Raw genomic sequence first — 17,921 nt, 5'->3', positions numbered from 1 at the left:
GAGTTAGAACAAATTATTTTAAGATTTGTGTGGAATCAGAAAAGACCCCGAATAGCCAGGGGAATTTTAAAAAAGAAAACCATAGCTGGGGGCATCACAATGCCAGATTTCAGGTTGTACTACAAAGCTGTGGACATCAAGACAGTGTGGTACTGGCACAAAAACAGACACATAGATCAATGGAACAGAATAGAGAACCCAGAAGTGGACCCTGAAATGTACGGTCATCTAATATTCGATAAAGGAGGAAAGACTATCCATTGGAAGAAAGACAGTCTCTTCAATAAATGGTGCTGGGAAAATTGGACATCCACATGCAGAATGAAACTGGACCACTCTCTTTCACCATACACAAAGATAAACTCAAAATGGATGAGAGATCTAAATGTGAGACAAGATTCCATCAAAATCCTAGAGGAGAACACAGGCAACACCCTTTTTGAACTTGGCCACAGTAACTTCTTGCAAGATACATCCACAAAGGCAAAAGAAACAAAAGCAAAAATGAACTATTGGGACTTCATCAAGATAAGAAGCTTTTGCACAGCAAAGGATACAGTCAAAACTAAAAGACAACCTACAGAATGGGAGAAGATATTTGCAAATGACATATCAGATAAAGGGCTAGTTTCCAAAATCTATAAAGAACTTATTAAACTCAACACCAAAGAAACAAACAATCCAATCATGAAATGGGCAAAAGACATGAAGAGAAATCTCACAGAGGAAGACATGGACATGGCCAACAAGCACATGAGAAAATGCTCTGCATCACTTGCCATCAGGGAAATACAAATCAAAACCACAATGAGATACCACCTCACACCAGTGAGAATGGGGAAAATTAACAAGGCAGGAAACAACAAATGTTGGAGAGGATGCGGAGAAAAGGGAACCCTCTTACACTGTTGGTGGGACTGTGAACTGGTGCAGCCACTCTGGAAAACTATGTGGAGGTTCCTCAAAGAGTTAAAAATAGACCTGCCCTACGACCCAGCAATTGCACTGTTGGGGATTTACCCCAAAGATTCAGATGCAATGAAACGTCGGGACACCTGCACCCCGATGTTTCTATCAGCAATGGCCACAATAGCCAAACTGTGGAAGGAGCCTCGGTGTCCATCGAAAGATGAATGGATAAAGAAGATGTGGTTTATGTGTACAATGGAATATTACTCAGCAATTAGAAACGACAAATACCCACCATTTGCTTCAACGTGGATGGAACTGGAGGGTATTATGCTGAGTGAAATAAGTCAATCGGAGAAGGACAAACAGTGTATGTTCTCATTCATTTGGGGAATATGAATAATAGTGAAAGGGAATATAAAGGAAGGGAAAAGAAATGTTGGGAAATATCAGGAAGGGAGACAGAACATAAAGACTCCTAACTCGGGGAAATGAACTAGGGGTGGTGGAAGGGGAGGAGGGCAGGTGTTGGAGGGGAATGGGTGACGGGCACTGAGGTGGACACTTGACGGGATGAGCACTGGGTGTTTTTCTGTATGTTGGTAAATTGAACACCAATAAAAGTTAATTAAAAAAAAATAAAATAAAAAATAAAAAAGCAAAACATATATATACATATATATATATGTATTACACAAAAATCAAATTGAATGTGATTAAAGGAAGCCAAAAAAGAAGAACATATCTATAAAATGCAATTGTAAAATATGAAAATCAACAAAGAAAAAACTTAAAAATGAATAGTTGATAAAATATCATAGTTAAGATGGGACAAAAGAAAGGACATTGGGAAATTATAACCTGAAAGATAAATAAATCATAAGAAAAACAGCTCGAGTTTTATATACTAGTTTCCCCTAATCCTGGGATTTTCCAGTGCTGTTTGGTCAGTAACTTGCTGTTCCCCTGTTCTTCCAGCTGATCTTCTGAGAGAGAGGCCTGCTGTGCCATCTGTGCCTGAGTGGAGATGCCCCGCCCTTTGCCAGGTGGCTGGGCTCAGTGTAAACAGTTTGGCCTGTGAGGCCTTTGTTCTTAAAAGCCACAGCTCTCTTGCCAGAAGCGGTCACTTTTCTATTTTAGAGTTCCAGCTATTCTTTCTTTACATCTCGGGTTGAATTCATAGGTGTTCAGGATGGTTTGAAAGTTATCTGGCTAAATTTGGGGGACCAGATGAAATAAGGACCCCTAGTCTTCTGCCATCTTGCCTCCAACCCTTACTGTTCTCTTAATATGGTGAATTACATTACACTGGCTTTCTAATTTTAAACCAACCTTTCATTCCTAGATCACCCTTCCCTTCCATGGCTATTTATTTATCTTTTACAATGCTAACTATATTTACTTGGATATGTTTTGTTTAAAATTGATGCATCTTTAATCAGAAATTGATCTGCAGTTTTCCTTTCTAGTAGTGCCTTTGTCAAGTCTTGGTATTAAAATTAGAGGAGTCACATGGAAAAACTTAGGAAATGCTTCTTTTTATGTTTTCCAGAGGAGTATGTGTAAGATAGCTATTCTTTTTTAAATATTTGGAAGATGTAATGGTTTGAATTATTTTCCCAACTCTTTACTTTTTTCTTAATTTATGATTATTCATCCATATTTTTTGCGATGTGACTTTTTAGTATCTTATTAGAGTGGAGTATATCACACACATCCATCCATTCAGTGATGTGGAGTTTGATACTATGACTTGTTTATTCAGTGCACTATAAGATGATGTGATTAAGCAAGTACTGCTCAGTTTGTCTTGGTTTTTTTGTTCCTGATGCATGCCATGAAAACAATATGCCCAAGTATTAACTTTGTGAGAAAGTTTTAAATGAGTTTCCAGATCTTTAATGGAAAACTTATTCATATTTTCAATTTTTCTCTATTCTATTTTGGGAAAGATGGAAAGATGTGTTTTTGGAAAAATACATATATTTAATCTAAAGACTTAAATTTATTGATTTTAAGTTCTCACCAGTATTCTCTTTTCTTCTAATGTCCAAGAGATCAAAATTAAAAACTATGCAATTTTGTTACCTGATATTGGTATTTTATAACTTTACTCCTTTTATTTTGAACTACTGGTTAATTTTTGTTTGTTTGTTTCCATGTGCTTCAACAGATAATGTTTACAAACACTTGTCTTAATGAAAGAAGATGTTAGGTGGAGGACACATTATACACTTTCAAATGAGTTAAGCATATGGCTATTCTCATATTTTTCTAAAACTATACATACACTTATATTTTAATGAAAAACGATGTTACTTGAAAGAGGATTTATACATAGTGTAGTTTAAGTTATATGCATTAATCTTTTCAAGAATCAGCATCTGTCTCTGCTCATTTTTATGTTATTTTTCTGTTTATTTTCCTTTTCATTTGTTTCTGCTCATTCCTTAATTATTTCTTTTCATCCACTGTCTTTGAGTGCGATACTTTCTTCTTTTTCTATCTTTTTTGATAGAGATTATGATGAAAAAAATCCCCATTTGATTCAGGCAAGGTGCATTTCATTGTGATTAAAGGAATTGAAGTATAATCTTGCCTTGAGGGTAGCAATATGCCTAATTTTTGTAGAGCCTAAAACAGTCTGTCTTAACAATAGGATTAGGAAGGTGACTGTCCATACCTAATAGTCTTTCTTTTATTTTTAGAAATATTTTATTTACATTCAATTTAGTTAACATATGGTGTATTATTAACTTCAGGGGTAGAATTTAGTGATTCATTAGTTGTGTGTAACATTCAGTGCTCACTACAAGTGCCCTCCTTAATACTCATCACCCAATTACCCCATCCTCCACTCACCTCCCCTCTGTCAGTAACTGTCAGTTTGTTTCCTATAGTTAGGAGTCTCTTATGATTTGCCTCCCTCTTTGTTTTTATCTTATTTATAGTGCTTCTTTTATTTTTTTTAAATATTTATTTATTCAGAGGGATATTTATTCAGAGGGAGAGAGAGAGAGAGAGAGAGAGAGAGAGAGAGGCAGAGACACAGGCAGAGGGAGAAGCAGGCTCCATGCAGAGAGCCTGACGTGGGACTCATCCAGGGTCTCCAGGATCACACCCCGGGCTGCAGGTGGCGCTAAACCACTGCACCACCAGGGCTGCCCTATAGTGCTTCTTTTAAAATTAATAAGGTCCCCAATTCAGACATGTATTCCAACATTTGTTACACAAATATCACAGCATGCAACTTTGTACTGCAAGGATGAAGACAGAACTTGAAAAATAATCTGAGGTGCTCTATAAAATATTCTCTCCTTTTATATTCTATCCATCATGTGGTAAAAGAAATTTTTATATACTGACAGTGAAGGGAGAATATATAATTTTATAAAATGTTCTATTTGATTACTCCATAATCTGATCTCTAAATTTACTTTCTCAGATGAATTAAGACAGTAAAATGAATGAAAATTCTAAGGCTTTATCTTATTAATAGTAATTTTTTTTCTGAGATAACTGTAACTATAAGCATGAATGATATCCCTTAAAAAAATTAGCCCTCTTTGTATTTGGCAGTAAAATGTCATTAAGATATAAGTGCTCCTTTCCAATGCTCAAAACAAAAATCTCACAAATTATGTGCTTATTGATGCTTATGTGTGTATACACAAAAATCACTCCTTTAGTGTAGGTTGGGGAGGAGAGGTTGAGATATCAAGAAAACAAGTTTTATTGTTTATTATTATAAATACTAATAATAGTGAAAACCATAAAGAATATTATGAACAAATGTTTTGGTTTCAAATTAACAATTTTGAAGTTCTCCTAAGCAATGATCAAAACATGCAATGCACCAAAAGAAAAAAAAAAAAAACAATTCCAATGCACAATGGCTAATCACATTGTTCTACACTCACCTTACACTGGGTGATAACTTGCTGTTACTACTGCTTTCTTCTGACATAGACCTATTAAATTGACAAAATTTATTTTAAGTGTGGAAATCTAAAAATATTGAACCAAGTGACTATTTGAATGAAGAATATTTTTCAAAGAAATAGAGTGATTCATTAAATAAAATGTCTCCTTTCAACAAAAATAGATACATTTCAATAAAATAGATACTGTTCTTTTTTTTTCCTTGAAGTAGACTAACATACAGTGAGTGTTATATTAATTTCATGGGGGAAATTTAATGATTCAAAAATTCTATACATTACTCAGTGCTCATCAAGGAAAGTATGCAGTATTTTATACCAATAATCCCCTTCATCTCTTTCACCTAAGCCCCCACACCCTCTCTGGTAACCAGTTTGTTCTCTGTATTTAAGATTCTGGTTTTTTGTTTCTTTTAAAAAGTTCTGTGTGTTCCTCTGTTTTGTTTCTTAAATTCCACATATGAGTGAAATCATATGGTATTTTTCTTTCTCTGATTGATTTATTTCACTTAGTATTATACCCTGTAGGCCCATTTATGTTATTGCAAATGGCAAGATTTCATTCTTTTTATGGTTGAGTAATATTCCATTGTGTATATATACCACATCTTTATCCATTCATCCATAGATGGATGTTTCATATTAGAAATGCCATCATCCACCTTGCTTTGTTGATTAACTCCTCTTATCTTCATTTTACATTTATTCAATTATTTATAGGCCCACATTTGTATAGACACATCCTCTGATTCTATGATATCCTTAACTTCTCAGGTCAAATTAAGCCAAAAACTTAAAGTAGCAGTCAAATATTTGTTAATTTTTCTACATTTTTCTATTTTTTCTTTCTTTCATAACACGTATTTGTATCTTTTCTTCCTACCAATTCCTGGAAGTTAAAACTAGAGGAAAATACCTCTGTGGAAAAATATAGTAAATTATGAATAAGGGGCTTAATAATTGTGTCTAAATATTTATGTAACTGGTTACACATAATGTAGTGATTGCACTTACCAATTTAGTATAATAAAAAGTTCATGATATATTGGAAAGCTATTTTTATCTCCCATTTTGTAGAGTTGTATATAGAGAGAAAGCTTAAGAACATAGAGATTAAACTTGCTCAAGGTATCATAGTTTCTGCATGTAAGATTTAGGAAGTAAAACTAGGGTTTCTCAGGCTACATTTTTTTCCATTTCATGATGCTTCCTCCTATCTCCTAATGTGTGTTTTGAACTGCACATGTAATTTATAAATGACTGTATAAATTAGCAGCATCAATATTTAAGAAAATAAATATTTTGGAAGTAGGTTCATAAATACTATCTTCGGCTGAGAGAGCTGTTCTGATAAAGTTGTTTACCACTGGTCTGAGAATCTGTAGCTAAAAAATTTATCTTTTGAAAGTTCCCTTGAAGTTCGGTGTTACACATTCTCAGAAGCCTTTGGACAATGAAACTATTTAGATAGGGTTGGCAGACTAAGAGGCTGAATAAACTTCTGCTATACTCTTGTCAGCCATATCTCCTCTTCAAGTGATACTAGTGGTAAAATGAATGGTGTTAGTAATGAATAAAACTAGGAAAAAAAAGGGAGGGTATCAAACTGCTTTGAAATGTATCCCTCCACCTCTCCTCACATTATTCTATCTACAGTCTTAGATTATTCCTGATGAAACATGAGTACTTTTTCCTTGACTCATTAAATTTAGTAAGAGTAAACATACATATACCTCTCACTTTCAGTTTCCCCTCTGTAGCACAGCTCTCTTATTTTTTTATGCTTTATTAAGACAACAGCAGTGATGATGAGCACAGGTAGAGAAATGTAGAAAATGAGTTGAAATTGGTGTTTTGAAGGAGTGGTATTTCCTTCCCTCAAGTTGCTTTTACCTATAATGGAAAATAACCATTTCAAATTATGTTAAGAGATTTTATTAACCAAACAAAAATATGGAGAGAATATCATTACCAACATTATTCCCAAACACTAAATATTTCACTCACATATATTATGGATTATGAATGTAATAAAATATTAAATTGCCATGTAAAATAGACTGTTACTAGTATTCTACTGATGTCTATGAGTTTTCAACATTACATCATACAGTGATTTATTTGATTGAAGATAATCTTTTATGAAGCACATGCTTAATACTTGCAAATATTTCTTCAGTTTCTTTCTGATATAGCTTATCCAAAATTCAAACATGTATATCATAGAGAGTATTGAGATTGTACCCACAAATGAGAATTAAACCTGGGAAGTGTGGCATTTAATTTCTTTTACATTACTTAAATATCTTTCTAAAAATTAAAAATTAGTAGTCACTAAATAATTAACTAAGTTCTTTAATCAAATATATAGCAATAAATTGTTAAAATGGCTCTATAATTATTTTGTAGAATGCATGGCTCAGCCTGGCTTTGACACATTTCTGACCAACTAATATTAATATCATATTTTTCTCATTAGTTTATTTTTAAAAAATATTTACTTATTTATTTTAATGAGAGAAAGCACACATGCATGCCTGTGAGCAGGGGTGCAAAGGGAGAGAGACAGACTCTCCAGCAGATTCTCCACTGAGCAGGGAGCCAACATAGGGCTCAATCTCATGACCCTGAGATCACAACCTGAGCCAAAATCAGGTCTAATGCTTAACTGACTGAGCCCATCAGTTCTTATTCATTCTCAGCTGACATCTGTATTCATTCCTGAGCATCTGATCTATGTGCCTCCTCTACTTCCACCTCTGTACATACCAGCCACCTATCTGGGTTTATAATGCATCAAGCTCTGCTTTCTCCACAATTGGCAAGCATTTTTTTAAATTGGTATAAAATACTGCTCTATCATTTCTCTGCCAGTTGAAACAATGGGGAAGCTGACAAATAAAGAAACCCCCACCACCACCACCACCCAGTTATAGTCAGGCATGATCACAGCTCAATATCCTCCTCTTAGGACTGCCCCAGTGCTTCTCCCCCAGCTCCCATATCATTTTTCAAGTCAGTTCAAGCTAGGAGCAAAACTTTCTTTCCAGTCTAACTTTTTGCTTGTGAATGGGGTTCTCAATATCTCTGGGATGAGGATTACATAATATTTGTAATGATAAAGCCAGTAAATCAAATGAAGAGAGCATCCTCTCTGGCTAAATACTGCAGACTGAGTCTTGGCTACTTGCATAGTCTTGTGGATAATCAAGGATACTACATGGGTTATTTGAAAAGGAAGGAACGTAATATATGCCCAAGTGGTCTCAGAACATAAGTAGGATTTCTAGGAACCAGAAAAAATAGTCATACCCCTTTACCCTCTGTCTAGTTCTAACAGGCACTTCTAATAATAACTGAGAAAGAATATTTTCTTCATTTAATCACTCTGGGTTTCCATTTTCTTTCTTTTTTTTTTTTTAAATGTCTTTGATAGCATTTTCTTTTTTTTTTTTTTTTTAATTTTTTTTTTAAAATTTTTATTTATTTATGATAGTCACAGAGAGAGAGAGAGAGAGAGAGGCAGAGGGAGAAGCAGGCTCCATGCACCGGGAGCCCGATGTGGGATTCGATCCCGGGTCTCCAGGATCGCGCCCTGGGTCAAAGGCAGGCGCCAAACCGCTGCGCCACCCAGGGATCCCTCCATTTTTCTATTGGTTAAGACTAGTCCTTTTTTTTTTTTTTTTCTTTTTGGTTAAGACTAGTCCTTAGTAATATGCCTTCAAGTTTCTTCTATTTCATTCTAAGGTGTCTCAGGGAATTATCCAGGCACTTAATTATTCATGGTGTTTCACCTCCTCCCTTTGATTACCCCCAACTGTCTTAGCCTTTATGACTCAAGAGTTTAAAACTGTTAAATCAGATTCCCTGAAACATAGTTCTTACCCCTACCAAACTTTATAGGTGAACATCAGATACAGAAAAAAAGGTTTTTCTCCTGAAAGAGCCTGAATCCATCAGCTGAAGCTGCCCAGAAGTTTTCCTTCTTAGGACCTGGTTGGCTCAGTGGTTGAGCATCAGCCTTTGCCTCAGGTCTGGGGGTCCTGGGATCAAGTCCTGCATCAGACTCCCCACAGAAGCCTGCTTCTCCCTCTGCCTCTGTCTCTGCCTCTCTCCCTGTGTCTCTCATGAATACATAAATAAAATCTTTAAAAAAATAGTCAAACTTCTCATTATTCCTACTATATTTATATTCTCATTTTGAAAATTCTTGTATTTATGAATCTTAATAATATACAATAAGATATTGTAAGATAGCTTGTAAAATTTAAATACCAAGGAAAGACTTTTTAAAAAGAGGTAAACATCAATTGCTATTTCAAAGGACATATTATAAAATATTGTCATTATAAAATATTATTACATTTTTGCTCACTTATTGGTTATACTATAAAATGCTGTCAATTGACACTGGTAACTAGCTCTATTGTTTTGCTTAAATAACAGCATTTATGTAACAAAAAATAAAAAATACAGAATATGTAATTTTAAATAAATATCTATTTTACACATATTTATGTGAAAATAATAATATATGTATAATTATATGTTACATGTTAAACTATTATTCCTTTTTTTTTTTTTTTGGTCTGATAGAGTTTAATATGGCTGTGTGCTAGCTCTGTAAAAGTTGGTCACCCTAGGTATGCCTTCCCCCTAGTATCCAAGCTTCACGTAAATCTGCCAGAGTTTCATTATTTATTTGTCCCAAAAGAAAAGGGGTGAAGGTGGACGGCCTCTGCTTCAAGGTTATTCTAGGTGGGTTCCAATATCTTCTAAAACCAAGGAATATCTCCCAGGTATTCCCAGTCCTATACAGGGCTGCTAAATCTCAAAATACCACTCGGGGACCCCAGGGGAGATATTCTACAGAGGATAGTACAAAAGATTAGACTGGAGTCCTTACAATGCAGTAAAAAGGAATGAAAAATATCCTGAAAAAATCTGATGGCATTAATATGACAATGACTACTAACAAACACTATTTTAAACCTGAAATGTGTGAGACCATCCAAAGTAATCAATCTAAATTAACTAGTCGAATTTTTTGCACCAGAATTTCTACTTTTAAATTGCCTAACACTTGGTAGACTTTTTGTTAGCAAACCATGTCAATGTTGATATAAAAATACAGAATGAACTTCTACTGTCTTAGATTTAAAAATCTTCCAAATGAAACAAAAACATATTTGTTGGTATCAGTTTCTTTGTAACCTAACTTGGAACCTATACTTTCATTTCTTCTCTCACATATTGTCTTGGATTAATGAAATTTGAAAGATACTAACCGGATGGAGCCTTGTGCCCATCATCTATACTTCCAAATTCTCCCTTCTTCTCCAGGCATCTAGGAGGAGCAAACCCCTGTTCACAGTGGCAATGATGTAAATTGTTGCAAACCTGGAGTAATCAAAAAATAGAACAAATAAAAATTTGTTCTATTTATGTACCAAAAACTACAGGCCAATGAATATTCTATACTTATTCAACAGAGAATTTATTTCAGAGAGTTCATCCAGTCCACAGAATTTAACTTAAACAGACAAATTCAATAAATTTTCATAAATTTTCTCTTAAAGTTGTCCATATTTAGAGAGTATATTCAGCTTCTGCTGCCAAAGCAATTTTTTAAAAAAATTCTAAAACTCTTACCATTGTCAGACCCAAATATTGGTAATTACCAGTAACATTCCACTAATTATCATTTAGTTGCTAGTTTCACAGAACAGTCCAAACTCTGATTAACAAGCAAGAACTAGAAGGAAAATTCTAATGGCTTTTGTTTACCAGTTTCTACCTTCCCTCTGTGAAAATAAGATCATTTTGGTTACGTTAAAATACATGGTGCACATAGTACATCCGCCCCATATGTTTACCAAACACTTTATACATCCAGAATCATCTTAAACATTTCTACTTTATTTTCTCTAATAAATAGTTTGGCAAAATTTCTTAAGAAAATAAGTTTGAAGTTATAAATTATTGACTGTTAAATGACATTAAGCAGTATGAAAATTATTTTAAAATTATTAAAATAATTTTTAAAAATCTCTGAACTATTTCACTGAATTGTTCAAAGCATCTTGTTTAAAATGAAAATGAAAATTACTTACTCCATGGCTGTTGCAATAAGAAGAATTGCACTGATGAGTATTTATCTGGTATTGAATTTCTACACAGGAAAAGTTGATACAATACTAAAAGCAAAAGGAAGTGAAAAATAGTCACACAGATTGTGGATGGATAATACATTAAAAAAATTGAAGAAAATTTCAGAATTCACATTATCAAGAATTGGCATAAAAATACAAAAAACAAAATAATGTAATAATTGAAACATTGAAATAAATGTGAAATAAGCTATGTGCCTTCAGACTGTAAGGATGTAAATATATGTGAGAAGTTAGAAATTTTATTTCCTTACCCTTTAGCACTAGAAGTCAACTTAAAAAGAGAACTATCTGGAAAAACATTTTGATTAGTCCTTTGAGTTAAAGAACTATCTAAAAAGCATTAAAAAAAAAAATAACCCAGGCTCCACCTGAGACATTTCTGGGGGCAGGGTCCACATGATTATTGTGAGCAGTTAAGGTTGAGAACTATGATGTGGGCAGTTGAGGTCTTAAAGTTATGGGTATGAATAGCACAGGAAGATTGTTTACTATTCCATGTGAAAAAATTGATGAGAAAGAGAACAGGAAGGATAACAGATAATTATATTAGGTAATATGACAACAGGAGATTCCCAGTTATGAGGTGGCTAAAAGGCCCTCAAAGAAAATGAGTGTCTCACGTGTGAATTTATACTGTTCTAATTTATGGCATCAATTTTTGTGCTCTTTCCTAATTATCAAAAAATTTTTCAGTAAATTCAATACTTGGTGAAAGGATTTCATTTTTTGAGTGAATTATGTTTTTGGATCATAATAACAAGTAGGTATGCAAAAAGAAGAGAAGGACCCTGGGAAAAAAAGATATTTGAGCCAATCTCCTTTAGAATTTAAGGAGAGAGAGAGACCTCAGATCATATTTATGTTCCAAATGCTTCCAGATGAGCAAGATGTGATAGAAACTTTGGTTATTTTCATGGACTACTATCAAAATGTTTTATATAGAAATACATTTAAATTTAGCAAGCATACCTTGTGACTTTCGCTAAAAAAAAATGAATGTCAAAAAAGACAAATATCATATGCTTTTCACTCATATGTGGAATTTAAGAAACAAAACATACTAAGAAAAAAAAGAGACAAATAAAAAAGAAACAGGCTCAGAACAAATTGTTGATACCAGAGGTGAGGTAGGGGGATGGGGGAATATTCACTTGAAACTAAGGTAATACTGTATTCTAACTATAGCTGAATTAAAAATACAATACAAAAAATTAAAAGTTTAATAAATATGTTAATTTAACCTTCCATTGTATCTCTTGGAATTAATAGCTTGTAGGATTAATTAGAATATTAAGCTGTTATTAGATATATAATTAATTTAATAATAATCTAACTTCTAATAATCAAATTATTTTATGCTATTTTATGTTTTAACACTGTTTTTTTATTTTCAAATTTTATTTAAATTCTAGTTAGCTAGCATACAGTGTAATATTGGTTTCTGTCGTGGAATTCAATGATTCATTACTTACAACACCCAGTGCTCATTATAACAAGTGCCCTCCTTTGGGGTGCCTTGGTGGTTCAGTCGGTTAAGTGTTCCATTCTTTATTTTGCCTTAGGTCATAATCTCAGAGTCCTGGGATCAATCCTCACCACAGGCTCAATGCTCAGCTGGGAATCAGCTTGAGGACTTCTCTCCCTCTCCTTTTTTTTTTTTTATGATAGTCACACACACACACACACAGAGAGAGAGAGAGAGGCAGATACATAGGCAGAGGGAGAAGCAGGCTCCATGCACCTGGAGCCCGACGTGGGATTCGATCCCGGGTCTACAGGATCACGCCCTGGGCCAAAGGCAGGCGCCAAACCGCTGCGGCACCCAGGGATCCCTCTCCCTCTCCTTCTGCCCTTCCCCCAACTTGTGTGCATAAGCTCTCTCTCTCTCTCTAAAATAATCTTTTTTAAAAAAACAAAACACAAAACAAAAGAAATAAACAAAATCCCAACTGCCCTCCTAATTTCTATCACCCATTTAGCCAATTCCCACCCACCTCCATCCATCAGCCCTCAGTTTGTTCTCCATTTTTAAGGAGTCTTATGGTTTGTTTCCCTCTCTCTTTTTTCATTTTTCCCCTTCCATATGTCCATCTGTATTATTTCTTAAATTACATATGTAAGTTAAATAATATGGTATTTGTCTTTCTCTAAGAAAAAAGACTTATTTTACACAGCATAATACATTCTAGATCCATCCATGTCATTGCAAATGGCAAGATTTCATTCTTTTTTGATGGCTGAGTAATATTCTACTCTATATATCTACATCTTTTTTATCCACTCACCATTGATGGACATTTGGGCTCTTTCCATAGCTTGGCTATCATTGATAATGATGCTATAAATTTTAGGGTGCCTGTATCCCCTTGAATTCTATTTTTGTATTCTTTGGGTAAATACTCAGTACTGTGATTATGGGTAGTTCTATTTTTAACTTTTGAAGGAACTGCCATTCTGTTCTCTAGAGTGGCTGTACAAGCTTGCATTGTGGATGAGGGTTCCTTTTTCTCCACATCCTCCCCAACACTCGTCGTTTCTTGAATTTTCTTATTTTAGCCATTCTGACAGGTGTGAAGTGATATCTCATTGTGGTTTTGATTTGCATTTCCCTGATGATGAGTGATGTTGAGCATCTTTTTGTGTCTGGATGTCTTCTTTGGAAAAATTTCTGTTCATACCTTCTGCCCATTTTTTGTTGGATTTTTTTAGGTGTTGAGTTGTATAAATATATATTTTGGATACTAATCTTTCATCAAATATGTCATTTGCAAATATTGTCTCCCACTCTGTAGGTTGTCTTTTAGTTGGTTGTTTCCTTCACTGTACAGAAGCTTTTTACTTTGATGTAGTTCCAACAGTTCACTTTTGCTTGTTTCCCAGATTTCAGGAAATATATCTATAAAGAAGTTGCTATGGCCAATGTCAAAGAAACTACTGCCTGTTCTCTCCTGTAGGATTTTAATGGTTTCCTGTTTCACATTTAGGTCCTTAATCCATTTTTAGTTTATTATGTGCATGGTGTAAGGAAGTGGTCCAGTTTCATTTTTTGCATGTAGCTGTCCAGTTTTCCCAAGACCATTTGTTGAAGAGACTTTTTCCCATTCCATACTCTTTCCTCCTTTGTTGAACATTATCATATAATTGTGGGATTATTTCTGGGCTTCTATAATGTTCCATTGATCTAGGTGTCTATTCTTGTGCCAGTACCATGCTCTTTTGATCAATACCACTTTGTTATATAACTTGTAGTTCGGAATTGTGCTACCTCCAGTTTTGTTTTTAATTTTCAAGATTGCTTGGGCTATTCAGGGTCTTTTGTGGCTTCCAAACACATTTTAGTACTGTTTCTTTCTAGTTCTGTAAAAAATGCTGTTTTGTTAGTGATTGTATTAAAACCATAGATTGCTTAGGGTATTGTAGACATTTTAAAAGTATTTGTTCTTTCTTTCCATGAACAGGGAATATCTTTCCAGTCCTTTCTGTCATGTTCAATTGCTTTCATCAGTGTTTAATAGTTTTCAGAATAAGGCTTTCATCTCTTTGTTGAAGGTTATTTCTAGGTATTTTATTGTTTTGGCTACAAATGTAATGGGATTATTTTAATTTATTTTTCTGCTGCTTGATTATTAGTGTTTAGAAATGCAACAAATCTCTGTACCTTGATTTTGTATATTGGGAATATAATGAATGAATTTATCAGTTCTAGTAATTTTTGGGTGGAGTCTTTTAGGGTTTTTTTCTGTTTTAACACATAATAATTTTTTTATTTTCCCTTTTTTAAATAATAAATTTATTTTTTATTGGTGTTCAAAATGCCAACATACAGAATAACACCCAGTGCTCATCCCGTCAAGTGCCCCCATCAGTGCCCGTCACCCACTCACCCCCACCCGTTGCCCTCCTCCCCTTCCACCACCCCTATTTCGTTTCCCAGAGTTAGGAGTCTTCATGTTCTGTCTCCCTTTCTGATATTTCCTACCCATTTCTTCTCCCTTCCCTTATATTCCCTTTCACTATTATTTATATTCCCCAAATGAATGAAACCATATAATGTTTTTCCTTGTCCGATTGACTTATTCCACTCAGCATAATACCCTCCAGTTCTTTCCACGTTGAAGCAAATGGTGGGTATTTGTTATTTCTAATGGCTGAGTAATATTCCATTGTATACATAAACCACATCTTCTTTATCCATTCATCTTTTGATGGACACCGAGGCTCCTTCCACAGTTTGGCTATTGTGGACATTGCTGCTAGAAACATTGGGGTGCAGGTGTCGTGGCATTTCATTGCATGTGTATCTTTGGGGTAAATCCCCAACAGTGTAATTGCTGGGTTGTAGGGCAGGTCTATTTTTAACTCTTTGAGGAACCTCCACACATTTCCAGACTGGCTGCACCATTTCACATTCCCACCAACAGTGTAAGAGGGTTCCCTTTTCTCCACATCCTCTCCAACATTTGTGGTTTTCTGCCTTGTTAATTTTCCCCATTCTCACTGGTGTGAGGTGGTATCTCATTGTGGTTTTGATTTGTATTTCCCTGATGGCAAGTGATGCAGAGCATTTTCTCATGCGCATGTTGGCCATGTCTATGTCTTCCTCTGTGAGATTTCTCTTCATGTCTTTTGCCCATTTCATGATTGGATTGTTTGTTTCTTTGGTGTTGAGTTTAAGAAGTTCTTTATAGATCTTGGAAACTAGCCCTTTATCTGGTACGTCATTTGCAAATATCTTCTCCCATTCTGTAGGTTGTCTTTGAGTTTTGTTGACTGTATCCTTTGCTGTGCAAAAGCTTCTTATCTTAATGAAGTCCCAATAGTTCATTTTTGCTTTTGTTTCTTTTGCCTTCGTGGATGTATCTTGCAAGAAGTTACTGTGGCTGAGTTCAAAAAGGGTGTTGCCTGTGTTGTCCTCTAGATTTTGAAGGAATCTTGTCTCACATTGAGATATTTCATCCATTTTGAGTTTATCTTTGTGTATGGTGAAAAGGGTAGTCTAGTTTCATTTTTCTGCATGTGGATGTCCAATTTTCCCAGCACCATTTATTGAAGAGGCTGTCTTTCTTCCATGGATAGTTTTTCCTCCTTTATCGAATATGGGTTTGCCATAAAGATGAGTGTCCACTTCTGGATTCTCTATTCCGTTCCATTGATCTATGTGTCTGTTTCTGTGCCAGTACCACACTGTCTTGATGACCACAGCTTTGTAGTACAACCCGAAATCTGGCATTGTGATGCCCCCAGATATGGTTTTCTTTTTTAAAATTCCCCTGGCTATTTGGGGTCTTTTCTGATTCCACACAAATCCTAAAATAATTTGTTCCAACTCTCTGAAGAAAGTCCATGGTATTTTGATAGGGATTGCATTAAACGTGTAAATGACCTGGGTAACATTGACATTTTCACAATATTAATTCTGCCAATCCATGAGCATGGAATATTTTTCCATCTCTTTGTGTCTTCCTCAATTTCTTTCAGGAGTGTTCTATAGTTTTTAGGGTATAGATCCTTTACCTCTTTGGTTAGGTTTATTCCTAGGTATCTTATGCTTTTGGGTGCAATTGTAAATGGGATTGACTCCTTAATTTCTCTTTCTTCAGTCTCAGTGTATAGAAATGCCACAGACTTCTGGGCATTGGTTTTGTATCCTGCCACACTGCCAAATTGCTCTATAAGTTCTAGCAATCTTGGGGTGGAGGCTTTTGCATTTTCTATGTAAAGTATCATGTCATCAGGGAAGAGGGAGAGTTTGACTTCTTCTTTGCCAATTCGAATGCCTTTAATGTCTTTTTGTTGTCTGATTGCTGAGGCTAGGACTTCCACTACTATGTTGAATAGCAGTGGTGAGAGTGGACATCCCTGTATTGTTCCTGATCTTAGGGGAAAGGCTCCCAGTGCTTCCCCACTGAGAATGATATTTGCTGTGGGCTTTTCGTAGATGGCTTTTAAGATGTTGAGGAATGTTCCCTCTATCCCTACACTCTGAAGAGTTTTGATCAGGAATGGATGCTGTATTTTGTCAAATGCTTTCTCTGCATCTAATGAGAGTATCATATGGTTCTTGGTTTTTCTCTTGCTGATATGATGAATCACATTGATTGTTTTATGAGGGTTGAACCAGCCTTGTGTCCCAGGAATAAATCCTACTTGGTCATGGTGAATAATTTTATTAATGTACTGTTGGATCCTATTGGCTAGTATCTTGTTGAGAATTTTTGTATCCATGTTCATCAGGGATATTGGTCTGTAATTCTCCTTTTTGGTGGGGTCTTTGGTTTTGGAATTAAGGTGATGCTGGCCTCATAGAACGAATTTGGAAGTACTCCATCTCTTTCTATCTTTCCAAACAGCTTTAGTAGAATAGGTATGGTTTCTTCTTTAAACGTTTGATAGAATTCCCCTGGGAAGCCATCTGGCCCTGGACTTTTGTGTCTTAGGAGGTTTTTGATGGCTGCTTCAATTTCCTCCCTGGTTATTGGCTTGTTCAGGTTTTCTATTTCTTCCTGTTCCAGTTTTGGTAGTTTGTAGCTTTCCAGAAATGCGTTCATTTCTTCTAGATTGCCTAGTTTAATGGCATATAGCTGTTCATAATGTTTTTAAAATCATTTGTATTTCCTTGGCATTGGTAGTGATCTCTACTTTCTCATTCATGATTTTATTAATTTGAGTCTTCTCACTCTTCTTTTTAATAAGGCTGGCTAATGGTTTATCTATCTTATTAATTCTTTCAAAGAACCAACTCCTGGTTTTGTTGATCTGTTCCACAGTTCTTCTGGTCTCAATTTCGTTGTTTTGTTCGAATCTTTATTAACTCTCTTCTTCTGCTGGGTGTAGGATCTTTTTGCTGTTTTTTCTCTAGCTCCTTTAGGTGTAAGGTTAGCTTTTGTATTTGAGTTCT

At 35.0% G+C, this 17,921-nt stretch overlaps 1 protein-coding gene across 1 annotated transcript in view; it reads right to left on the bottom strand.

Annotated features, from left to right (window-relative positions):
- Positions 1 to 17,921, bottom strand: part of LOC121488699 (disintegrin and metalloproteinase domain-containing protein 5-like) — a 142,664-nt gene that overhangs the window by 12,679 nt on the left and 112,064 nt on the right. Inside the window, exons 17-20 of the mRNA XM_041751040.1 lie at positions 10,964 to 11,047; positions 10,139 to 10,250; positions 6,584 to 6,743; positions 4,830 to 4,880 (exon numbers count right to left, since the gene is read on the bottom strand). Of these exons, the coding sequence (XP_041606974.1) occupies positions 4,830 to 4,880; positions 6,584 to 6,743; positions 10,139 to 10,250; positions 10,964 to 11,047 (407 nt within the window). The remainder of the gene's footprint in view (positions 1 to 4,829; positions 4,881 to 6,583; positions 6,744 to 10,138; positions 10,251 to 10,963; positions 11,048 to 17,921) is intronic.

The sequence above is a fragment of the Vulpes lagopus genome, chromosome 4, assembly GCF_018345385.1.
Source record: "Vulpes lagopus strain Blue_001 chromosome 4, ASM1834538v1, whole genome shotgun sequence".
NCBI classification, from domain to species: Eukaryota; Metazoa; Chordata; class Mammalia; order Carnivora; family Canidae; genus Vulpes; species Vulpes lagopus.
Note: the sequence above shows the minus strand (reverse complement) of the source record. Positions and strands in the feature narration are given on the sequence as shown.